A 27,194-nucleotide genomic window follows, 5' to 3' on the forward strand; every position below is an offset into this window, starting at 1 on the left:
TCACGCTGGGCGGCCATATTGTATTTTATTACAAGGTGGGCTGCACTGAGCACTAATAAGGCATCTTGTTAGATTTATCACTCATGGCAACAGCAGCAGCAGATCAGGGGACGAGGCAGGTATCCAGAATGTTAATGCACTGTCCAAGTTTTTATGTTTGGCCAAGTTCTTTTCTGTGCTTTAATTCATGCATAACTCATGCTCAGTGTACTGGTGTAAAGTAGATTAGAAGATGGTGCTGGTAGTTAAGGTCTATCTGGGAGGCTTGTGTTTTTGTGTGAATGTGAAGTGGACTATGACATTGTCTTTCCAGGAATAATGATGTAGGTTCAATTAGTACCCTCTGTTCAGTGTGCTCTGGTCTGATGACATCGTACCTGTTTTCTGAAATGTATGGTTGGGGTGGGAAGGTTGAAAATGCTTTGAATTTCTGTTCAGACTCCCTCTGACCTGCTACATGCAGTGTGGATCTCTCCTAATCCATTTGGTGAGATGGAAAGCCTAGAGATATACAATATCATATTATGTTCGTCATCTTCAAAACCATCGATTGTCAGAGAATACCATATTACTATAGAATGGCATAGTGTTCTATTTAATCATATGAATGAAAGCATGAAGACACTGTTTCTCCATCTCTGACCTCTCTCCCCTGCAGGTGACCCCAGTAGCAGGCCCTCCAGAGGGGGGTACCAGGGTGACCATCCATGGCATGAACCTGGGCCTGGCATTCAGTGAGATGGTGGACAACGTGAAGGTGGCTGGGGTTAAGTGTTCCCCTGTGGAGGAAGGCTACATTATCGCTGAGCAGTAAGTCAACACACACATACACACACACACACATTAACCTAGCCTTAACTCTAACCTTGGACGTTCCCACAATGTGTATTCTGTTGAAGGCTAAGTGAATGGAAAATGTTTACACAGAACAGTAATGGAATAATGACAGACGAGGCCTTGAAATAGAGTGACCTAAAAAGGGGAAATCGTTTATTATCTTCACAACAAATGATCTCCGTTGAAGACATTCTTTACCATGTTAAGACTAGCCAACAACAGCCATACAAGTCTGCAGCTTTCTGACCACTGAGAGAAAATTAACATCACATAGGCCTAATTCTATTAACTCTCAAGCCCTTGTGGCTGTATGCATGAGACAGGACTTTCTAACACAAGCTGGCAGCTCAGACACACACACACACCAGAGAGACAACTCTTAATTATGACTGGAGCTGGGCCAGCAGTCTGCCTGTTGTTTTCCTGTACAGGAAGTTAGCCCATGCCTCACGCACGCGCACACACACACATAGACACACACACACTGTCAGTCCCAGAACATCTGTATGTGTTTACCTTTGTTTACTGGTTATGATTGTCTGGTACAGCAGAGAGCACATTAACCCTGGTTAATAATTGGCTTCCTGCTTCCTGCTGCCTCCCACAAATAGACTAGGTACAAGTCAGTACGAGTCAGGAGAGCAATGCATTGTGGATACACTCCCCTCATCTAGACAGGTGTATATAGACCTTTCAGATTTGGACTCAAATTGAGCCATCCCTGTCATAGCAGTTCTCTAACAGGTAATATACTGTACACCTCTCAGCCTCCCTGTCTCTATCTTCACCTAGACAGGTGTATATATACTGTAAACCTCTCAGCCTCCCTGTCTCTATCTTCACCTAGACAGGTGTATATATACTGTAAACCCTCTCCGCCTCCCTGTCTCTATCTTCACCTAGACAGGTGTATATATACTGTAAACCCTCTCCGCCTCCCTGTCTCTATCTTCACCAAGACAGGTGTATATATACTGTAAACCTCTCAGCCTCCCTGTCTCTATCTTCACCTAGACAGGTGTATATATACTGTACACCTCTCAGCCTCCCTGTCTCTATCTTCACCAAGACAGGTGTATATATACTGTACACCTCTCAGCCTCCCTGTCTCTATCTTCACCTAGACAGGTGTATATATACTGTACACCTCTCAGCCTCCCTGTCTCTATCTTCACCAAGACAGGTGTATATATACTGTAAACCTCTCAGCCTCCCTGTCTCTATCTTCACCTAGACAGGTGTATATATACTGTACACCTCTCAGCCTCCCTGTCTCTATCTTCACCTAGACAGGTGTATATATACTGTAAACCTCTCAGCCTCCCTGTCTCTATCTTCACCTAGACAGGTGTATATATACTGTACACCTCTCAGCCTCCCTGTCTCTATCTTCACCTAGACAGGTGTATATATACTGTAAACCTCTCAGCCTCCCTGTCTCTATCTTCACCTAGACAGGTGTATATATACTGTAAACCCTCTCCGCCTCCCTGTCTCTATCTTCACCAAGACAGGTGTATATATACTGTACACCTCTCAGCCTCCCTGTCTCTATCTTCACCTAGACAGGTGTATATATACTGTACACCTCTCAGCCTCCCTGTCTCTATCTTCACCTAGACAGGTGTATATATACTGTACACCTCTCAGCCTCCCTGTCTCTATCTTCACCTAGACAGGTGTATATATACTGTAAACCTCTCAGCCTCCCTGTCTCTATCTTCACCTAGACAGGTGTATATATACTGTACACCTCTCAGCCTCCCTGTCTCTATCTTCACCTAGACAGGTGTATATATACTGTAAACCTCTCAGCCTCCCTGTCTCTATCTTCACCAAGACAGGTGTATATATACTGTACACCTCTCAGCCTCCCTGTCTCTATCTTCACCAAGACAGGTGTATATATACTGTACACCTCTCAGCCTCCCTGTCTCTATCTTCACCAAGACAGGTGTATATATACTGTATACCTCTCAGCCTCCCTGTCTCTATCTTCACCAAGACAGGTGTATATATACTGTACACCTCTCAGCCTCCCTGTCTCTATCTTCACCAAGACAGGTGTATATATACTGTAAACCTCTCAGCCTCCCTGTCTCTATCTTCACCTAGACAGGTGTATATATACTGTACACCTCTCAGCCTCCCTGTCTCTATCTTCACCAAGACAGGTGTATATATACTGTACACCTCTCAGCCTCCCTGTCTCTATCTTCACCTAGACAGGTGTATATATACTGTACACCTCTCAGCCTCCCTGTCTCTATCTTCACCAAGACAGGTGTATATATACTGTAAACCTCTCAGCCTCCCTGTCTCTATCTTCACCTAGACAGGTGTATATATACTGTACACCTCTCAGCCTCCCTGTCTCTATCTTCACCAAGACAGGTGTATATATACTGTACACCTCTCAGCCTCCCTGTCTCTATCTTCACCTAGACAGGTGTATATATACTGTACACCTCTCAGCCTCCCTGTCTCTATCTTCACCTAGACAGGTGTATATATACTGTAAACCTCTCAGCCTCCCTGTCTCTATCTTCACCTAGACAGGTGTATATATACTGTAAACCCTCTCCGCCTCCCTGTCTCTATCTTCACCAAGACAGGTGTATATATACTGTAAACCTCTCAGCCTCCCTGTCTCTATCTTCACCTAGACAGGTGTATATATACTGTACACCTCTCAGCCTCCCTGTCTCTATCTTCACCAAGACAGGTGTATATATACTGTACACCTCTCAGCCTCCCTGTCTCTATCTTCACCTAGACAGGTGTATATATACTGTACACCTCTCAGCCTCCCTGTCTCTATCTTCACCAAGACAGGTGTATATATACTGTAAACCTCTCAGCCTCCCTGTCTCTATCTTCACCTAGACAGGTGTATATATACTGTACACCTCTCAGCCTCCCTGTCTCTATCTTCACCTAGACAGGTGTATATATACTGTAAACCTCTCAGCCTCCCTGTCTCTATCTTCACCTAGACAGGTGTATATATACTGTACACCTCTCAGCCTCCCTGTCTCTATCTTCACCTAGACAGGTGTATATATACTGTAAACCTCTCAGCCTCCCTGTCTCTATCTTCACCTAGACAGGTGTATATATACTGTAAACCCTCTCCGCCTCCCTGTCTCTATCTTCACCAAGACAGGTGTATATATACTGTACACCTCTCAGCCTCCCTGTCTCTATCTTCACCTAGACAGGTGTATATATACTGTAAACCTCTCAGCCTCCCTGTCTCTATCTTCACCTAGACAGGTGTATATATACTGTAAACCTCTCAGCCTCCCTGTCTCTATCTTCACCTAGACAGGTGTATATATACTGTACACCTCTCAGCCTCCCTGTCTCTATCTTCACCTAGACAGGTGTATATATACTGTACACCTCTCAGCCTCCCTGTCTCTATCTTCACCTAGACAGGTGTATATATACTGTAAACCTCTCAGCCTCCCTGTCTCTATCTTCACCTAGACAGGTGTATATATACTGTACACCTCTCAGCCTCCCTGTCTCTATCTTCACCTAGACAGGTGTATATATACTGTAAACCTCTCAGCCTCCCTGTCTCTATCTTCACCAAGACAGGTGTATATATACTGTACACCTCTCAGCCTCCCTGTCTCTATCTTCACCAAGACAGGTGTATATATACTGTAAACCTCTCAGCCTCCCTGTCTCTATCTTCACCTAGACAGGTGTATATATACTGTACACCTCTCAGCCTCCCTGTCTCTATCTTCACCAAGACAGGTGTATATATACTGTACACCTCTCAGCCTCCCTGTCTCTATCTTCACCTAGACAGGTGTATATATACTGTAAACCTCTCAGCCTCCCTGTCTCTATCTTCACCATCTTCACCCTCTCCTTGACCCTAACCCTCACCTTGACAGGTGTAAGAACTGAATTAGAACCCTCTCTGTCAGTACAGTATGTCCCTCACATGTAGAGTAGAGTAGAGTAGAGTAAAGTAGAGTAGAGTAGAGTAGAGTAGAGCAGGGTTTCTTTAAAAAAATTCAGCCTGGGAAAATATGCAATTATACATAAATATCGGTACATTTCATTGCCCTTGTACCTAAAACAAATGCAATATAGGCAAAACAAATAGCAATTAAATGAATTACCCATATAAATAGCTATTCATGTTTATTTTACCCCATTAAAAACACTCTTACATATCTGTCTAGTTTAGAACTGTTGCTGTTAAAATACAATAAATCATTTTTATTCTGAACTGGAATAAACTGATTGATCACCTCACACAGATGTAGACCAGAACACACACACACACACAGAGAGACACACAGACACACAGACACACACTACTAATGAGAGGTGTGTGGCTGGTTAAGGTTTTCAACAAGCAGGTCTAATCGGAGATCAGTTTTTGACAGTACATCACTGAGGTGATGCTCAGCATTGACACTGTTTCTGTACTTGAGAACCCTGACTTACATAGGTATGTGGTGCCAAACTGGATCTGAACATCTACTGCTTTCTCAGTCAGGCAGGAGACCGCTTCCTGCTGCAGATGAGCAACCCAGAACTGTGTTGGTCTCAAAAAACATCTTGCTTCAATCAGTTTATTCCAGTTCAGAAAAAAAAGTATTACTTGTTTTATTTTAAAACAGCAACAGTTCCAACCTAGACTAGTTTAACCATTTCTACAGTAAAATGTACAGCAGGCCTCATTTCCCATCTGTACAGTTACCGGGGATTGCATCAGTAGCTAACTAGGTTGCTTTGGCTAATGCTAGCTATTAGCTGTGTACAAGGCCTGGGGACTGATGGAAAGATAAACTCATATCTACTACTATGAGAGATAGCGCTCCCTTATTTCTGCTTATCATCACCTGTTATAAAATGACAATGCCTTGTTAGTTGACTTAGTTTTTCACTGTCGAATAACTGTTTCCTGAAGCATTCTGCCCTGTTCTGAAAGAACTCCCTGGGTTTACCATCATACTGTGGATGTTTGGTCAGGACCTGTCATTGTAATTTGTTCGTTTTGAGAGACACATTACTAAGCACTTCCATGCACAAAACACATTGTGGGCGCTCCTCGTTATTTCTCAAAGCTTGTATTAAACCAGGAGAGAGAATCTTGTCGTGGAAATTTCCTCTATGTACCAAATCATGGGAGCAAACCACACACACACGTCAGAGTTAGTTATCAAAGTCCATCTTTAATTATATGAGCTCTATCACAATCCGGTGACTCTCAGGTAATTCAGTGTCTCTCAATGAATTCTCTGAGAGCCCCTTCCACATTGCAATAGCCTTTTGACTTTCAACAGTTCAGTATCTCTAATGAAAAGTTGAGAGTCCCAACACAATGGCAAATGGGATCCTTTATAGCAAAGATACACAGGATAAGACAGCATCGGCATAATTCATTGTTCAGCTTTGTCTCCTCTCTCAACCTCAGAACCATAAACCAATCCTCCATATCAACAGGCATATATCAAATTGTCATTTAGATACAACCAATTCTAAATACAACCAATCCTGGACAAGATCACACAGACACACTGACTGGCACACAGACATTGTGGAGCAAAATATATGTTTACACATGATGACACTTTGACCTCTCCCCTCTCTGCGGCCCATGCAACTTAGTCTTGACATAGAACAGATAACTGCAACCTCGCCACAGTATTATACAAAAATACCATTCTGATGAGAAGTAACTTACACACATTTGATGAATATAAAACATCTTACATATGTTACCAACAAATTCTGATTCTTCCACGACAATCTCATCGCTGTAATTGCGTTTCATGACGATTGAGCTCAGTCAGAACTTGTGGAGAAGTGATGGCGAGTGGGAATGACAAGTCAGTGGCTGACAGAGCATCATCTGCTGCTGAACAACAACGCTGTGGGTCGCGCAGTGATCTTCAAGAAAAGATCAGGCAAACAGCGAAGCACACGGCATCTCCCTCTACCACTCCCTCTCGCACAGCTGCCAAATTGAGCAGAGACCGCTGCTAAGCAGAGAGCGCACTGAACCAAGAGCGCACATGCGCTTGGCCAAATCAATTCCAGTAATTAATGAAACAATAATACATTTACTCTGACACGTTGCGACCCACCATTAACAGGTCTGTGGGTCGTGACCTATAATTTAAGAATGGCTGGACTTGAATATAGAGGAGGCTGCAGAGCAGAGTCATAAAAATACCTGTGTTGCAGAAGAAACATATAGACTGACAAGCACTCAGACTCTACTCTCTCCTCCATATGAATGGGAGAACAATTACACAATAGTTTTGTGTTGGCAGTACAGACCCTGAAACAGAGGTAGCCTGGCACACAACAGAGTAGAGTAGAGCAGAACAGAGTAGGGCAGAACAGAGTAGAGTGAAGTCCTTTACCTTAATTCCTCCGCTGGCCTACTTCGCAAGCCCTCTGAACACCACTGAGCACTACACCTTTGTACCTCAACACTCAGCTCCCAGTTCCGAGGCAAATCAGAAAACTTGCAAATGAAGCACAAGACAAATAATGAATTAAACAAAGGTTGTACTTTGATGTGCATACTTTATACTGTAAATGTCTAGGAGGCAAAAATGTTGGCTGTTGTTATGTGGGCAGAGGCACATTTTTGAATATCTTTTGGTAGCTAGATTGGGTAGAGTTGGTGTTGTATTGGGTACATTTTTATTTGGGGGCAGTACTGAAGGTGGTTGGAGAGATCTGACTGGCTCCAGCCCTGGCTGGCTGTGTGTGTAATTGAAATGCGCTGCATGCCACTGGCTGTAGGGGACCATTTGTCAGCAGTGCACTGATCTGACAGCAGTTTAATCCGATTGGGACACTGCTGGAGTGAATTCATTTATATCACAATGTAAACAGTGTCTGATGGAAATTAGAAGACTGTCTGGCAACCTCAGCAGTAGTAGCAGCAGCAGTAGTAGTAGTAGTAGCAGTAGTAGTAGCAGTAGTAGTAGTAGCAGTAGTAGCAGCAGCAGTAGTAGTAGCAGCAGTAGTAGTAGTAGTAGTAGCAGTAGTAGTAGCAGTAGTAGTAGTAGTAGTAGTAGCAGTAGTAGTAGTAGTAGCAGTAGTAGTAGCAGTAGTAGTAGCAATAGTAGCAGCAGTAGTAGTAGTAGTAGCAACAGTAGTAGTAGCAGTAGTAGTAGTAGTAGTAAGTAGTAGTAGTAGTAGCAGTAGTAGCAGTAGCAGTAGTAGTAGCAGCAGTAGGAGTAGTAGCAGCAGCAGCAGCAGTAGTAGTAGTAGTAGTAGTAGTAGCAGTAGTAGTAGTGCTAGTGGTAGTAGCAGCAGTAGTAGTACTAGTTAGTAGCAGCAGTAGTAGTAGTAGTAATAGTAGTAGTAGTAGTAGTAGCAGCAGCAGTAGTAGTAGTAGTAGAAGTAGTAGCAGCAGTAGTAGTACTAGTTAGTAGCAGCAGTAGTAGTAGTAGTAATAGTAATAGTAGTAGTAGTAGCAGCAGCAGTAGTAGTAGTATCAGCAGTAGTAGTAGTAGTAGTTGCAGTAGTAGTAGTAGCAGCAGTAGTAGTAGTTGCAGTAGTAGTAGTTGTAGTAGCAGCAGCAGCAGTAGTAGTAGTAGCAGCAGTAGTAGTGTAACCGGTGTGAAATGGCTAGCTAGTTAGCGGGGTGCGCGCTAATAGCGTTTCAATCGGTGACTCACCTGCTCAGACCTTGAAGTAGTTGTTTCCCTTGCTCTGCAGGGGCCACGTCCTTTGTGGAGCGATGGGTAACGGTGCTTTGAGGGTGACTGTTGTGGATGTGTGCAGAGGGTCCCTGGTTCAGGGCGTTACAGTAGCAGCAGTAGTAGTATGACTGAAAAGGGGTAGGGGTGTAGAGTTGTAAAGCGGGGAGGTGGGGGTAGTGGTCTGGATCCTTGATTTGGCAGAAGTTCGCACACATTGCCAGTCTGTTTGTTCTCTGTCCTGTTAGTTTTGTCTTGGTCAGACTGTTAGTGTGGTTTCCATTACAGACTGTACTCCAGTCAGCAGACTCTTTCTCGTTCAATGTTTTTATTATAATTTTCAAAGATTTACATGTCAGTTTCATATAATTGATCTTGTATTTTCCATCTTACCCTTGTTGGAGAGAGCAAAACAGAACAAAGACATACTATACATAATACAACACAGACACTAAAAAATTCCAAAAATATAAATGTGTAAATAATATAATTGGTAAGAGAATAGCAGTTCAGTACTAATAGTAGTCACAGGGTCAGTATCACACAAATGGTTACTCTCCAAATGCAATCAGTTACAGCCACTAGTTACCTGTCCAAAAGTGCAATCAGTAAAGTCATGTTTGGATTACCCAAACTACACAACGTAATCTAATCACTCTCAATTACCTCTAGATTACTTCCCCCACAAGAGGCACCAGAAGAAGGCAAAAAGGATCCATCAAACGCGCCTGGTGTGTCACTACAATGGTCCCCGACCAGTGGTCAGACCAGCTAAGGTGGAACAAACCCTAGCTAGCCCCCCTTTTCAATGCCGAACCAAAAGCCACTGAGGAAGCAGAAAGGGGTCACAATGCACTTTTTTCTCAAACATCCTTTCTGAACAATGTCATCTCAGAAGCAGACTCTTTCTGACAGGCTGGATCAGACAGAAGGCATCCAGAATGCTAAGCATTCATAGTTTTGATACTTGTTAAGAACAAGCCACGTCATTTCTCGCAACCTTTCAGGCAGCAACATCTCTTGAGCAGGGGATACTTGACTCTTATTGCCAGACTTTGAGTCAAGTGTTCACTCTATGAGAGATCATGATAAACTTTTGAGTGGTTGCAGGTTGTGCGGACAGTTGGCATTAGTAGCAGTCCTCATAATGGAGGAGATGGGCCAGGTACTACTCCGGCACACTAAGGCCCCGCTGAGTCTCTCTCCTCAGGGGAGATATACTGTAGTCCCTGCCTGGGACTGAACCCTCCAGGAGTCTCTCTCTTCCACTCAGCCAGGAGCTCTCTAGGCGTCATTAGTTGTGATTTAGGAGATCAGCACTGAAGAAACAACGATGTGGCCTACCCACTATCCATCCATCCCTCTATCTTTTTCCTTTTCTCTCTCTTTCTACTCTCTCTTTCTACTCTCTCTCTCTCTCTCTCTCTCTCTCTCTCTCTCTCTCTCTCTCTCTCTCTCCCTCTCTCTCTCTCTCTCCATCTCTCTCTCTCCATCTCTCTCTCACTCTCTCTCTCTCTCTCTCTCCCTCTCTCTCTCTCTCTCTCCCTCTCTCTCCATCTCCCTCAAAATCATGATTGATTCTTGTTTTTATTAATCTCTGTGAGCTTCGATCGATAGACATCCTGGTTTTATTATGTCATTTGATCTGGCCACCTGCCGGCAGAGGGAGACTCCTGATCTTGCTGTATGATAAAGTTGTATTGATCAGCAGCGGGGCGTCAGCTAGGGTCCTCACTGTGATTTACATTGGACGTTGCTACGGCGACACTACAGCTTGTTCGGCACAGCAGGGGCCTTGTTAGTGGAGGGATATTTATGATGTCTAGTATCCTCCACTCCCCAGGAAGTTATAGGGCTGTTGGTGTGAGGGGTGTAGTGAGTTGTGACTACTGGTGGAGGAGCAGAGTTGCAAAGAAAAAGCCATATCTCTGTCCATTGTCTGTGTTCTTTTGCCCATCTTAATCTTTTATTTTTATTGGCCAGTCTGAGATATGGCTTTTTCTTTGCAACTCTGCCTAGAAGTCCAGCATCCCGGGGTTGCCTCTTCACTGTTGACGTTGAGACTGGTGTTTTGTGGGTACTATTTAATGAAGCTGCCAGTTGAGGACTTGTGAGGCGTCTGTTTCTCAAACTAGACGCTCTAATGTACCTCTTGCTCAGTTGTGCACCGGGGCCTCCCACTCCTCTTTCTATTCTGGTTAGAGCCAGTTTACGCTGTTCTGTGAAGGGAGTAGTACACAGCATTGTACGAGATCTTCAGTTTCTTGATGATTTATTGCATGGAATAGCCTTCATTTTGCAGAACGAGAATAGACTGACGAGTTTCAGTTTTCAGCTGTGCTAACATAATTGCAAAAGGGTTTTCTGATGATCAATTAGCCTTTTTAAAATGATACACTTGGATTAGCTAACACAATGTGCCATTGGAAGATAGGAGTGATGGTTGCTGATAATGGGCTTCTGTACGCCTATGTAAATATTCCATAACAAATCAGCTACAATAGTCATTTACAAGATTAACAATGTCTACACTGTATTTCTAATCAATTTGATGTCATTTAAATTGACAAAAAAGTAGCTTTTCTTTCAAAAACAAGGACATTTCTAAGTGACCCCAAACTTTTGAACGATCGTTTATATACAGTATATCCCTATGCCAGAGAACAGTGATTGGGAACATTGCCCTGTGTAAGTTGTTGTCTTTCGGATGGAGCATTAAACGAGTGTCCTGACTCTCTGTGGTCACTAAAGATCTTATGACATTTATCATAAGAGTAGGGGTGTTAACCCTGGTGTCCTGGCTAAATTCCCAATCTGGCCATCATGGCCACCTAATCATCACCAGCTTCCAATTGGCTCATTCCTCCTCTCCCATGTAACTATTCCCCAGGTCGTTGCTGTAAATGAGAATGTGTTCTCAGTCAACTTACCGGGTAAAATAAATTATGTTTTTGAATACCCTAACCTGAGAGGTTGTGTGTTTTCCAGGATAGTCTGTGAGATGGATGCTGCTCCAGCAGACAGCAAAGCTGGACCAGTCCAACTGTGTGTCGGGGAGTGCATACCTGCGCTCAAGACTCACTCTTCCCAGCTCTACTCCTTCGTGGTAAGACTTTAAACACTATCAGTCAGTAATGAAGTGTTTTTATAGTTTTTTTTCTCTCCAGTTGTATTACACTAGTTGTTCTGATTCACAGTATTACAAATGCTAAATGAAGTTGATCTCAACTGGCCGAACGCAATTAGAACACAAACATTTTAGAATGAGGAAGTAGTAGTATTTCTCCTATCTCTCTTTGATGTCTATCACCATTGTCATCATGAAAGCCAGAAAATAAGTCATGAAAATCCTACCGTTGATATAATGAAGCCTTTGCTTGATTGATTGTTGAAATACTGCATAGCCTAATGATTGTTGAAATACTGCATAGCCTAGTGATTGTTGAAATACTGCATAGCCTAGTGATTGTTGAAATACTGCATAGCCTAGTGATTGTTGAAATACTGCATAGCCTAGTGATTGTTGAAATACTGCATAGCCTAGTGATTGTTGAAATACTGCATAGCCTAGTGATTGTTGAAATACTGCATAGCCTAGTGATTGTTGAAATACTGCATAGCCTAATGATTGTTGAAATACTGCATAGCCTAGTGATTGTTGAAATACTACATAGCCTAATGATTGTTGAAATACTGCATAGCCTAGTGATTGTTGAAATACTGCATAGCCTAGTGATTGTTGAAATACTGCATAGCCTAGTGATTGTTGAAATACTGCATAGCCTAGTGATTGTTGAAATACTGCATAGCCTAGTGATTGTTGAAATACTGCATAGCCTAGTGATTGTTGAAATACTGCATAGCCTAGTGATTGTTGAAATACTGCATAGCCTAGTGATTGTTGAAATACTGCATAGCCTAGTGATTGTTGAAATACTACATAGCCTAGTGATTGTTGAAATACTGCATAGCCTAGTGATTGTTGAAATACTGCATAGCCTAATGATTGTTGAAATACTGCATAGCCTAATGATTGTTGAAATACTACATAGCCTAATGATTGTTGAAATACTGCATAGCCTAATGATTGTTGAAATACTACATAGCCTAATGATTGTTGAAATACTACATAGCCTAATGATTGTTGAAATTACTGCATAGCCTAGTGATTGTTGAAATACTGCATAGCCTAGTGATTGTTGAAATACTGCATAGCCTAGTGATTGTTGAAATACTGCATAGCCTAATGATTGTTGAAATACTGCATAGCCTAGTGATTGTTGAAATACTGCATAGCCTAATGATTGTTGAAATACTGCATAGCCTAGTGATTGTTGAAATACTACATAGCCTAATGATTGTTGAAATACTGCATAGCCTAGTGATTGTTGAAATACTGCATAGCCTAGTGATTGTTGAAATACTGCATAGCCTAGTGATTGTTGAAATACTGCATAGCCTAGTGATTGTTGAAATACTGCATAGCCTAGTGATTGTTGAAATACTGCATAGCCTAGTGATTGTTGAAATACTGCATAGCCTAGTGATTGTTGAAATACTGCATAGCCTAATGATTGTTGAAATACTGCATAGCCTAATGATTGTTGAAATACTGCATAGCCTAATGATTGTTTAAATACTGCATAGCCTAGTGATTGTTGAAATACTGCATAGCCTAGTGATTGTTGAAATACTGCATAGCCTAGTGATTGTTGAAATACTGCATAGCCTAATGATTGTTGAAATACTGCATAGCCTAATGATTGTTGAAATACTGCATAGCCTAGTGATTGTTGAAATACTACATAGCCTAGTGATTGTTGAAATACTGCATAGCCTAGTGATTGTTGAAATACTGCATAGCCTAATGATTGTTGAAATACTGCATAGCCTAATGATTGTTGAAATACTACATAGCCTAATGATTGTTGAAATACTGCATAGCCTAATGATTGTTGAAATACTACATAGCCTAGTGATTGTTGAAATAATACATAGCCTAATGATTGTTGAAATACTGCATAGCCTAATGATTGTTGAAATACTGCATAGCCTAATGATTGTTGAAATACTACATAGCCTAGTGATTGTTGAAATACTACATAGCCTAGTGATTGTTGAAATACTGCATAGCCTAATGATTGTTGAAATACTGCATAGCCTAATGATTGTTGAAATACTGCATAGCCTAATGATTGTTGAAATACTGCATAGCCTAATGATTGCCACAGAAGTTCCCAGGGAAATCAGCAGTTAATAAATGGATAATAGGTGTTGATAATAGAATAAATGGGGAGACAGCAGCTATGCTCCACACCTGTATCTCACCCATACTAAAGCTAGCCTGCAGCTAACTGATAATCAACACTCCCATTCACACACTCCCAATTAGCTACCCCTTAACAATTAACAACGGCTAGTAATTACTTGCACTGTTTCCAGAGAGTACCGCTTTAGCCTGTCCAATGAATTGTACAGCACTGGGCCAGGAACAGTGTGTAACGTTTGTGTGTGTGTACTGACACTTTTGTCACCCATAATTCATGTTGCCGCTCAGGTAGTACTGACATCATCGCAGCGCTGTGTGTGTGTGGGTACTACAGTACTATACCTGCAATTCCCTAATATCACAGCACCGTGAAAGAAAATGACACATAGCAAAAGCTCTCTCCAATTTTGTAGACAACAAAGCACGGTCCCACGTGGCCGCCTGTTTTACAAAGCTATACAGACAGGAAGTATGACAAAGAACAGTGGAAATGGAGTGTGTGTTTTTCATCTTTGCCTGTCTGTGTGTGTGTGTCAGAGTCGGTACTCTGTTTTATCAGTGTGTCTTAGGTTACCAGCCTAGCAGGCTGTCTGTGTGGATGTTTTCTGTCTGTCTGTGTGCTCTCTGATGACAGGCAGGCAGACAGGGCCGGGCTCCTGTTAACACTAGTTATTTTCAGACTGCCTTTTAAACGGTTTGGTGGGATACCTACTCAACAATGGCGAACACAGTAACACAACACAAGATGAGTGGGATCTCGGAGGGACTAAAAGCTCCCGGTTTTATTTGGCTTCCTCTTTACATGGGTTCGTAGTGCAGAGTTTGGGCATACCTCAGTTGAAAGCTGTTATTTGCTGCTGTGGCTCTGTGTAGAGTAGACAGGAGGTGTGACAGATGAATACATTACAGTGACAGAGAAATGGTTCTCTCTCTCACTTGTCGCTCATCGCTCTCCCTCGCGCTCTCTCTCCCCTTCCCTCCTCTAGATGCCGTCGGTACAGGGCCTGTCCCCCACCAGAGGGCCTGAGTCAGGGGGCAGCAAGGTAACCATCATGGGGGAGAACCTTGGCGCTGGCAGCAGTGTCACCGTCCTCTTTGGGAACCAGACGTGCGAGTTCTACGGGTAAGAGGGAGACCCACCTCGCCCCCTCAGACTGGTTCATTTGTGGTAGTTTAATATAGGCTGTTAAAACTCTCCTCTGATATCTCCTGTCATGTTTTCAACAATTATGACTTTCTCAGATAAATATCAATGATCTAACTTTTGCTGTCTTATCCAGTTGGATCTTTTTCTAAGTGAGAGCCCCCTACATTTACATTTCATGTTAAGATAGCTAGGTGAATCTAGAAGAAAAAGACACGCACACCTATTTAGGCGAGGTGCTGGCTAGCGGAGTAGAAAATGCTAAATGTTGCATCTGAGCTCCTAGAATGTGCGGCTCTCTTTTATTTTATTTTCTAATAAGATAGCTAGGTGAGACAACCACACATCACAGTCCAGTAGTAACAAGTTGGGGCATCTTTTAATTTATTTTCTAATAAGATACCTAGGTGAGACAACCACACATCACAGTCCAGTAGTAACAAGTTGGGACATCTTTTATTTTATTTTCTAATAAGATACCTAGGTGAGACAACCACACATCACAGTCCAGTAGTAACAAGTTGGGACATCTTTTATTTTATTTTCTAATAAGATACCTAGGTGAGACAACCACACATCACAGTCCAGTAGTAACAAGTTGGGACATCTTTTATTTTATTTTCTAATAAGATACCTAGGTGAGACAACCACACATCACAGTCCAGTAGTAACAAGTTGGGGCATCTTTTCTTTTCTTTTCTAATAAGATACCTAGGTGAGACAACCACACATCACAGTCCAGTAGTAACAAGTTGGGGCATCTTTTATTTCAGCTCATGAAACATGGGACCAACACTTTACATGTCCCGTTTATATAGATTTTTTAGTATATACATTTATGTACAGCTTAATAAGGTTTGATGACCCACTGCATCAAACCTCAATAATAATAACCTCCAGACGTCCTTGTGCACCCAGCCTGGGATTTTCCTTTCTTTTTCAGTCACCCTTTTTCTGAGATCTGACTTTTTCAGTTCTCTCTTTCTCTCTCCCACCCTCTCCTATCTCTCCCTATCTCTCTCCATCCCTCCCACCCTTCCTCTCGCTACCTGTTTTTTCCTACTCTACCTCTCTCTCCCACCCTCTCCTATCTCTCCCTATCTCTCTCCATCCCTCCCACCCTCTCCTATCTCTCCCTATCTCTCTCCATCCCTCCCACCCTCTCTTATCTCTCCCTATCTCTCTCCATCCCTCCCACCCTCTCCTATCTCTCCCTATCTCTCCATCCCTCCCACCCTCTCTTATCTCTCCCTATCTCCCTCCATCCCTCCCACCCTCTCCTATCTCTCCCTATCTCTCTCCATCCCTCCCACCCTCTCCTATCTCTCCCTATCTCTCTCCATCCCTCCCACCCTCTCCTATCTCTCCCTATCTCTCTCCATCCCTCCAACCATCTCCTCTCTCCCTACCTCTCTCCATCCCTCCCACCCTCTCCTATCTCTCCCTACCTCTCTCCATCCCTCCCACCCTCTCCTATCTCTCCCTATCTCTCTCCATCCCTCCCACCCTCTCCTATCTCTCCCTATCTCTCTCCATCCCTCCCACCCTCTCGTATCTCTCCCTATATCTCTCCATCCCTCCCACCCTCTCCTAATCTCTCTCCATCCCTCCCACCCTCTCCTATCTCTCCCTACCTCTCTCCATCCCTCCCACCCTCTCCTATCTCTCCCTATCTCTCTCCATCCCTCCCACCCTCTCCTATCTCTCCCTATCTCTCCCTATCTCTCTCCATCCCTCCCACCCTCTACTATCTCTCCCTACCTCTCTCCATCCCTCCCACCCTCTCCTATCCTTTCCGATATCTATTTGAAGTGGTGCAGTGGAACAGAAAGGAGTAGGTTTCATTGTAACACTGTAAGGTTGAGGAGTCAAGGCAGCTTTAATGAGATCTGGGCTAATTACTAGCCATGTGTTCTCCACTGTGATTCTGATCGTGGAGAGAGAGGAGAGGATGAGAGAAGAGGAGGATGGAGGGTGGCTGATGAACAGAGCTAGTTTCCGGGGGTGAGCAGGGAGTGCAGGGATCCATGGGATGGAGAAAGAATGATGAAAGGAGAGACGCAGACATTGACGGTGTGTGTGCGTGCGTGTTCCCTGCAGGCGGACCATGACAGAGATTGTGTGTTACTCTGCTCCCTCCCTGACTGGGGTGGGTTCGGTCCAGATCAGTGTGAGTGTGGACCGGGCCCAGGTCAAGGAGAGCCTGAGCTTCGATTACATTGAGGACCCCACCGTCCAGCGCATTGAGCCAGAGTGGAGCATCGCCAGGTAACACCACCAACACCTCTCCTAAACATGAGGGTAAACAACCACTTGTCCATGTCCCCAGTCCCTCATAGTCAGACCCCCTCATCAAACGCAACACTGAAAATTAGTTATTTTTCTTCTAGCATTAGCTGTAGATACCAGTAGTTGTGTTAGTGTCTATAGTTGTGGTAGTGAGTGTCTATAGTTGTGTTAGTGAGTGTCTATAGTTGTGGTAGTGAGTGTCTATAGTTGTGGTAGTGAGTGTCTATAGTTGTGGTAGTGAGTGTCTATAGTTGTGTTAGTGAGTGTCTATAGTTGTGTTAGTGAGTGTCTATAGTTGTGTTAGTGAGTGTCTATAGTTGTGGGTATAGTTGTGGTAGTGAGTGTCTATAGTTGTGTTAGTGAGTGTCTATAGTTCTGGGTATAGTTGTGTTAGTGAGTGTCTATAGTTGTGGGTGTAGTTGTGTTAGTGAGTGTCTATAGTTGTGGTAGTGAGTGTCTATAGTTGTGGTAGTGAGTGTCTATAGTTGTGGTAGTGAGTGTCTATAGTTGTGTTAGTGAGTGTCTATAGTTGTGGGTGTAGTTGTGTTAGTGAGTGTCTATAGTTGTTAGTGAGTGTCTATAGTTGTGGTAGTGAGTGTCTATAGTTGTGGTAGTGAGTGTCTATAGTTGTGTTAGTGAGTGTCTATAGTTGTGTTATTGAGTGTCTATAGTTGTGGTAGTGAGTGTCTATAGTTGTGGTAGTGAGTGTCTATAGTTGTGGTAGTGAGTGTCTATAGTTGTGTTAGTGAGTGTCTATAGTTGTGTTAGTGAGTGTCTATAGTTGTGGTAGTGAGTGTCTATAGTTATGGTAGTGAGTGTCTATAGTTGTGGGTATAGTTGTATTAGTGAGTGTCTATAGTTGTTAGTGAGTGTCTATAGTTGTGTTAGTGAGTGTCTATAGTTGTGTTAGTGAGTGTCTATAGTTGTGGTAGTGAGTGTCTATAGTTGTGTTAGTGAGTGTCTATAGTTGTGGTAGTGAGTGTCTATAGTTGTGGTAGTGAGTGTCTATAGTTGTGGGTATAGTTGTGTTAGTGAGTGTCTATAGTTGTGGGTGTAGTTGTGTTAGTGAGCGGCAATGTTAGTAATGGTAGTGCATTGCTGCAGCATATCCCAGGTAGACAGAATTTGTAATTAAAGAGAGGGATGATGAGGGGTCCTAGTGTGCAGCAGATATCAGTCTATCCAGTTTATCTGGAAGAGAAGAGAGCAGCAGGTCTTCTCTATCTCCACTGAGAAACAGACAGAGAGAAGAGATGTGGGACGGAGCTTTGTTTAGTCAAACTTGTTCTTTCTTTTCTGAAACGAGAGCACCGCCCCCATGCCTCAGCCCAGGAGAAAGGAGGTAGAGGAGTGTAGCACAGCGTAGTGTAGGGCCGTAGTCGACAGACAGGCAGGCCTGATCTAAATGCTGATCTAGATGCTGATCTAAATGTTGATCTAGATGCTGATCCCCAGACGCTGATCTAGATGCTAATCTAGTGCTCCCAGCCCAGTCACCTAACAGTCCTCAGTGTTACTTCAGTTTTTCAGCAACCACTATAATCCCTATAACAGGCCAAACAGCTGTAGGGAAGGCCCCTGCTCCGGCACCTGCCCTGTCTCTCCTGTCTGTCTGTGTTTGTTTTAGCCAAGCCGGCCTTGTTTGTGTTGTGTACTATCCATTGAGCCATGTAGCTACGACCCCACTTGAGCCTGCCAGATCTACTTAAGTTCAGTTAAAATCCTCTTTAATAATTTACTTACCTCAAAAACCTATTATCTTCTGAAAACACTTTTTTAAATGTATTTTTTAAAATCTGAGGTAAAAACTTTCGACAAAGGCTTGTGCAGACAGGACGTTTTGGAGAGAAAGTGTTGTAGTCCGTTGTGTTGTTTGTTTGTAAAACTCTTCTGTGTGTGTGAAACAGCGGCCACACTCCTCTGATGGTGACAGGAACTAATCTGGATGTGGTTCAGGAGCCTAGGATACGCGTCAAGTACGGAGGCCGTGAGTCTGTCAACGTGAGTAGTACTACACACACACACACACACACACACACACACACACACACACACACACTACACACACTCACATAGATGATGATTGAGTCATTCAGAGGCTTGTCCTGCTAACCCCCAACCTCCCCACAAACCATATTTCAAATCTCCCTTAATGCTCTAGCTAGTCTCTTAATGGAGCAGATGGAGAGGGGTTACCATGCAGTATTTAATTAGAGTTTTAACACAATCAGGCTCCAGTCTGTCAGGGCCTCAGCTCTATACAGTCCTGCTCTAACCTGCTTAGCCTTGTTGTTATGGTTTGAGACTTCAGCCTGAATTTGAATTACCTCAGACACTTTTCTGTAAATCTGGAGTGTAGGAGCAGGTTGGAGGGTGGATGGTGGTGGGTTTGAGGGTAGGAGCGTGGGGGCTTGCGGGCAGGGGTGAGAGGGTTGGAGGGTATGGGAAGGGTTGGATGGTGGTGGGTTTGAGGGTAGGAGCGTGGGGGCTTGCGGGCAGGGGTGAGAGGGTTGGAGGGAATGGGAAGGGTTGGATGGTGGTGGGTTTGAGGGTAGGAGCGTGGGGGCTTGCGGGCAGGGGTGAGAGGGTTGGAGGGCATGGGAAGGGTTGGATGGTGGTGGGTTTGAGGGTAGGAGCGTGGGGGCTTGCGGGCAGGGGTGAGAGGGTTGGAGGGTATGGGAAGGGTTGGATGGTGGTGGGTTTGAGGGTAGGAGCGTGGGGGCTTGCGGGCAGGGGGGAGAGGGTTGGAGGGCATGGGAAGGGTTGGATGGTGGTGGGTTTGAGGGTAGGAGCGTGGGGGCTTGCGGGCAGGGGTGAGAGGGTTGGAGGGCATGGGAAGGGTTGGATGGTGGTGGGTTTGAGGGTAGGAGCGTGGGGGCTTACGGGCAGGGGTGAGAGGGTTGGAGGGCATGGGAAGGGTTGGATGGTGGTGGGTTTGAGGGTAGGAGCGTGGGGGCTTGCGGGCAGGGGTGAGAGGGTTGGAGGGCATGGGAAGGGTTGGATGGTGGTGGGTTTGAGGGTAGGAGCGTGGGGGCTTGCGGGCAGGGGTGAGAGGGTTGGAGGGCATGGGAAGGGTTGGATGGTGGTGAGTTTGAGGGTAGGAGCGTGGGGGCTTGCGGGCAGGGGTGAGAGGGTTGGAGGGCATGGGAAGGGTTGGATGGTGGTGGGTTTGGAAGGCTGGGGAAGACCGGGGGCTGTTCTGTTCCTAGTGGGTTCTAATGGAAGATTAAGTGCTGTCAGAAGGCTTTGTTCAGCATAAAGAGCCCGTCTCTCTGTATAATCAAGGCCGGGCAGGCGGGGGAATCGTTACAAATTGCATTTATGCTCTAGTCCTCTGGGTACATGTTTAATTAAGGGAATGGTATTTTCCAAACGCTGTGGTCGGGTGGCTGGTCAGGGTGAAGGTGGGGAGGGCAGAGTAGAGGGAGGGAGGGAAAACAGGTATTGTGGAACAAGTGCTTCATGCCAGGAAATGCAGCGTATCATAAAGACATTTATAGTACAAACTCAAACACAGCACAACCTTTAGGCAGATGCATACTGTACAGTCACAGAAATGATACATGCATACACACACAACACCACCATCATGACCACGTTCTCGAGTATCTCTTTAATGGTCTCGTTATATAATAACTTCTGTCTCACACCTCACTAGAATCTTGCCTTTTGGGTCTCAGAGAATCTTTTTTGAGAATCTCTGAACATATTTGTTCCAAAGTAGTGTCTCCATACCTTCTGCATCCACAACCCTCCACCACTCAGACAGACTGTAGTTCACATAAGTGTTCTGAGGGACCTGTGTTTCTTCATGACTGTGCTCTAGGCCAGGGACCTGTGTTTCTTCATGACTGTGCTCTAGGCCAGGGACCTGTGTTTCTTCATGACTGTGCTCTAGGCCAGGGACCTGTGTTTCTTCATGACTGTGCTCTAGGCCAGGGACCTGTGTTTCTTCATGACTGTGCTCTAGGCCAGGGACCTGTGTTTCTTCATGACTGTGCTCTAGGCCAGGGACCTGTGTTTCTTCATGACTGTGCTCTAGGCCAGGGACCTTCAACTACATTTTTTCTTGACCGCAAGAAGCCCAAACATATAATATTTGACTAAAACAATTATTTTAAACCTTGCTTACATTTGTATATGATCACATGTATCTCTATTATGTGTAGGAATACTTAGTAAAATTGTAAATCACTTGGAGCTGATTTGCTGGTGTTTTTACAGTATTTTATGTCCAACAGTAACAAAAAATAATATATATATTTTGTTGGTCATGAAACTTGGAGGGCCAAATAAAATCACCTGCGTGCCAAATTCAGCCCACGGGCCGCCAGTTTGCAAACCCTTCCCTAGGCTTTTGTTCTACTACATGTCTTCATGTATGGACAGTTTCTCCATAAGACCCTTTTATATGAAGAAACCCAGAAGAAACACAGTCATTTTGGATCTAATGAAAGACAGACTCACTGCCTTATTCACACGAAAAGAACTGGATCACATCAGTAAGAATTCTTGTAAGCCTCTGAGCTGAAATAGGATTTGACTTGTGTGTGGGTGCTGTCTGCTGTGTCACTCAGGTGAAAGCAGAAAGCTTTGAACACTCAGCGGCGTTATCCTTTAAAGTGCAGTCTCACTTCGCCACACACACATACAGAGTGCCTCTCACAGACACTCGGCTCCTCTTTGATTTCCTTGCTCCAGAAGGAGGAGAAGAGAAGAAGCCGCTGTGTGAATTTTTATTAACTTCCTAGGTTACAATTATGGATCTCTTCATCCCTTCCTCTCGTCTTTGTCACAGGGGAAAGGCAAACAGCGCAGCAGCAGCCGTGCAATCAGGGCCCAGCCCAGAGCGGGCCTGTCAAGTCAGCCTTCAAAGTGTCATCTGCCTCCCACTAAATTGCCTCTCAATCTACCTCCCTCCCCCCTTCCCTCTTGTCACCTGCACAAGATTCTTCACAAAGAACAAGGCACAGAAAGGGAGACACTGTTTTTCGTGACACGCTCTATACCTGTCACCGGTTCACAACTGAAACATTAATCATTGGCTCTGATTAAAGCTAAAGGTGTATTTTTCCTCTCACAGAACCTAATTTTCTCCTATCTTCTCTTAAAGAATTTCCCCTGACACATTCTGGCCCATTAAGATGTCTGATGTGATGTCATAATGAAATAGATCGAGTAGAGCCTGCTTCCCAAAGTGCACTACTATGGGTCCTAGTCAAAAGTAGTGCACTATATAGGCGAATAGGGTGCCATTTGGGACACAAACTTGATTGTCAGAAGTGGAAACGATCAGCAGCAATTTGATCTGATTAAAAGAGAGAGACATATACATCACTAGGTCTATAGAGCAGTATAGCACCTACAGTCCTTATGCAATCAGACAGCTCTCTTTAGAACTTTGTCCTCCTAGGAAATGGTACATCATCCCCAAGAGGCATACGCTGAGTGTACAAAATATGTCATGAATTGCTGTTACGTACACCTCTTGGAGGAGGGAACGCAACACCCTGCTACACTCAACTCCCCATGGAGTGAAAGAGGTATGTGATTGTAGGTGCGGGTAAGGGTGACAGAGGCAGAGAATATTACCGTTTACAGGGAATTTATTTCCTTAACACAGTAAGGTGGGGAGAAGGGTCTGGACGGAACCAAAGCAAAGAAAGTCAAAGTTAGACCCCTCTCCTACCTTACCTGCCTACCCTCTACCTACCTACCTACCTACCTACCCTCTACCTACCTACCCACCCTCTACCTACCTACCCACCCTCTACCTACCTACCCTTTTAGGACCTCCTGGCACCCTAACCAAAATACAGGGGGTGGTCCGCCCAGGTCTTAACTAGCGTGCATAGACATTAAGTACTACGGGTTATGTATGCCCACAGGCCTCTTGCCTAAGCACTCCCAAGATGCCTTCCCCTTCCTCCCCTGGGAACAAATGCAACAGAATGATTACATTTCATCATTACATTTGAACATCTTGGCCATGTTCTGTTATAATCTCCACCCGGCACAGCGAGAAGAGGACTGGCCACCCCACATAGCCTGGTTCCTCTCTAGGTTTCTTCCTAGGTTTTGGCCTTTCTAGGGAGTTTTTCCTAGCCACCGTGCTTCTACACCTGCATTGCTTGCTGTTTGGGGTTTTAGGCTGGGTTTCTGTACAGCACTTTGAGATATGAGCTGATGTACGAAGGGCTATATAAATACATTTGATTTGATTTGATTTGATTACTAACTTACAGTGAACAATTTCACTAATCCAAAACACTGACTCCTTTTGGCGCACACATACCTCAGAAGTAGCAGCTACAAAAATACTTTCAACCAAACTGAGCAACAACCAACGCAGGACATCACAGAAGCTCTCTCTCCTGATAAAGGAACACTGGCTTTTATCTGGCCGGAGAATGAGTTGGTAAATGAAAACAGCTGTTTCCCCTGACGAGAGGGAGGGGTCAGAGCTCCAATCGTCAATGGGGCCGATCAATCGGCTGCTTAGAATCCAGGATGCCATTTCCTGAAATACACACATACAAACACATACAAACCCAAAACAACACAGAAACTGGGGAACGTAACAATTGCTCTTTCTATGACAGATTGACCAGGTGAATCCTGTTGAAAGTTATTATTCCTTATTGATGCCACTTCAATCCATGTAGATGAAGGGGAGGAGTCAAACAAGGATTTTGAAGCTTTGAGACAGTTGAGACATGGATTGTGTGTGCGCCATTCAGAGGGTGAATGAGCAAGACAGCATATCTAAGTGCATTTGAATAGGGTATGGTTGTAGGTGCCAGACACACCGGTTTGAGTTTGTCAAGAACTGCAACGCTGGGTTTTTCACGCTCAACATTTTCGTGTGTGTATCAAGAATGGTCCACCACCCAAAGGACATCCAGCCAGATTGACACAACTGCGGAAAACATTGGAGTCAACATGGGCCAGCATCCGTGTGGAACGCTTTCCATGCCCTGACGAATTGAGGCTGTTGTGAGGGCAAAAGGGAGTGCAACTCAATATTAGGACGGTGTTCCTAATGTTTTGTCCACTCAGTGTATAATGAACACTCAGATAGAATGAAGGAATATATGGTGACTCCACTATAGATACATCCTGCTCCCTCTCCATTGCATCATGATAAAGGCTTGGTTAATAACCTCTCAGCTCCTACGTCTTCCAGTCTTGTCAGGTTATTTTCTCCTCATCCACTACGTCTGCACCATCCATCCCCTCCTCTCTCAACTCTCCATCCATCCATCCATACAACTAATATCAGAGCCATATTGTCAGAATGAACAGCTGGTAGAAACAGACAGGACATGGAAAGAAATGGATGTGGGGTAGGATTGATATCAGCTACTATTATCAGTCATTGGCCAGAATATTGCTCACATAATCTTTGACCCTTGACCTAACAGAGCTGTCTCCTCTCTTGTACTCATGACCCCTGAAGCCCATTTCCTCTACTGCCTCCCTCTCTCCAAGTCAGAGACCTGGCGCAGGGTGCCTGGGCTGAGTGGGCTGCTGCAGACTGCAGTAGATTCTGCTAATGAATTCAACCAGAGGGCCTAGACTGTGAACCTCACAGCTGCTGTACAACGTACTACTCCATCCCCATCCAGTGCCTGTCAGGAGGCAAGATTCAAATGATTTCATAGCTGTTGCCCTAGAGCAACTGTATACTGGATGATGAAAGGGATCAATACTAATGTTTCATAATTCATTTAAATGTGTACTAGTCTGGTTGGAGTAGAATACCTGAGGCTTTTCTAAGATTGTGGGTGGCAAGATAATTATTCTCTGCTCTCCATCCCTGTCATAGTAGCCTATACGAGCCCTGAGATGATTGACAGCATGTTATGGCTGCACATCTTGGGACTCAGATACACCATTTCCCTCATCACTACCCATATAAAACCCTATGCTGTTTTTCTTCACTACCCATATAAAACCTTATGCTGTTTTTCTTCACTACCCATATAAAACCCTATGCTGTTTTTCTTCACTACCCATATAAAACCCTATGCTGTTTTTCTTCACTACCCATATAAAATCCTATGCTGTTTTTCTTCACTACCCATATAAAACCCTATGCTGTTTTTCTTCACTACCCATATAAAACCCTATGCTGTTTTTCTTCACTACCCATATAAAACCCTATGCTGTTTTTCTTCACTACCCATATAAAACACTATGCTGTTTTTCTTCACTACCCATATAAAACACTATGCTGTTTTTCTTCACTACCCATATAAAACCCTATGCTGTTTTTCTTCACTACCCTGACATAGGCAGTATTTCCCCCTTCACTACCCTGACATAGCCAGTATTTCTCCCTTCACTACCCTGACATAGCCAGTATTTCCCCCTTCACTACCCTGACATAGCCAGTATTTCCCCCTTCACTACCCTGACATAGCCAGTATTTCCCCCTTCACTACCCTGACATAGCCAGTATTTCTCCCTTCACTACCCTGACATAGCCAGTATTTCTCCCTTCACTACCCTGACATAGCCAGTATTTCCCCCTTCACTACCCTGACATAGCCCGTATTTCTCCCTTCACTACCCTGACATAGGCAGTATTTCCCCCTTCACTACCCTGACATAGCCAGTATTTCTACCTTCACTAACCTGACATAACCAGTATTTCTCCCTTCACTACCCTGACATAGCCAGTTTTTCCCCCTTCACTACCCTGACATAGCCAGTATTTCCCCCTTCACTACCCTGACATAGCCAGTATTTCCCCCTTCACTACCCTGACATAGCCAGTATTTCCCCCTTCACTACCCTGACATAGCCAGTATTTCCCCCTTCACTACCCTGACATAGGCAGTATTTCCCCCTTCACTACCCTGACATAGGCAGTATTTCCCCCTTCACTACCCTGACATAGCCAGTATTTCCCCCTTCACTACCCTGACATAGCCAGTATTTCCCCCTTCACTACCCTGACATAGCCAGTATTTCCCCCTTCACTACCCTGACATAGCCAGTATTTCCCCCTTCACTACCCTGACCACTAACCTTATAGGCACTAAGCTCAGTCTCTTATTCTGACTGGTCTCTTTAGATCTACATACATCACATTAAATCACATCCAAGTCAAGGCTTATATGACAGCCTTTCTCAGAAGACAGGATTCAGGGAGAGGGAGACATGATTTCTCACCGCCCCAAACAACCAGAGTATTGAAGGAGTGTGTTGAAAACATGCAGCATCCTTCCAGCTATCTAGCCCAGCTCTGAACAGATGGTAGTGGGAGCCATACTGTACTGCAGTTGACTGCATTGCTGTTCCGTTGTGTTCCAACCAAGAAAGAGACAGACAGGCAGAGTGGGATGCTGTGGTGGCGTCTGTGCCTCTCTGTAACACACCACTGTTAAAACATGGAGACTACAGCAACATGGAACTTTTGCTTTTTACTGTCTCAATGTGTGAGAGAAATCAAGTAGCTATAAAAAAGCTTATTTGCTCAAAACTATGACAGTGAATTAGTGTTTATTTGCAGGTAATAAGGGACTTATTGTCCAGAATGTTTTAAGTTAATAAGTAAATACATTCACAAGCAGCTTTTGATAATAATAGCACACGATAAGAACAGTGTATACATGACGTTTTTCAGTATTTGTTCTATAACTGTCATCTATTCTAAGCTTTCTCTAATATATAATAGGATTACTGTAGAAGATTCTTGGAGAAAATGTGTCAGCAGAGCTAATGTGTGTCTCTCTCTCTCTCTCTCTCCTTCCCTTTCTCTCTCTCTCTCTCCTTCCCTTTCTCTCTCTCTCTCTCCTTCCCTTTCTCCTCTCTCTCTCTCTCTCTCTCTCTCTCTCTCTCTCTCTCTCTCTCTCTCCTCTCCCCCCTCCCCTCTCTCCTTCCCCTCTCTCTCTCCTTCCCCTCTCTCTCCCCTTCCCCTCTCTCTCTCCTTCCCCTCTCTCTCTCCTTC

At 44.2% G+C, this 27,194-nt stretch overlaps 1 protein-coding gene across 1 annotated transcript in view; it reads left to right on the forward strand.

Moving 5' to 3' along the window:
* Window positions 1–27,194, forward strand: part of LOC109907047 (plexin-A2-like) — a 414,465-nt gene that overhangs the window by 306,973 nt on the left and 80,298 nt on the right. Inside the window, 5 exon segments of the mRNA XM_031793327.1 lie at window positions 622–810; window positions 11,523–11,640; window positions 14,790–14,926; window positions 17,048–17,215; window positions 19,144–19,237. Coding sequence (XP_031649187.1) covers window positions 622–810; window positions 11,523–11,640; window positions 14,790–14,926; window positions 17,048–17,215; window positions 19,144–19,237 — 706 coding nt within the window.

The sequence above is a fragment of the Oncorhynchus kisutch genome, linkage group LG17 (genome assembly GCF_002021735.2).
Source record: "Oncorhynchus kisutch isolate 150728-3 linkage group LG17, Okis_V2, whole genome shotgun sequence".
NCBI classification, from domain to species: Eukaryota; Metazoa; Chordata; class Actinopteri; order Salmoniformes; family Salmonidae; genus Oncorhynchus; species Oncorhynchus kisutch.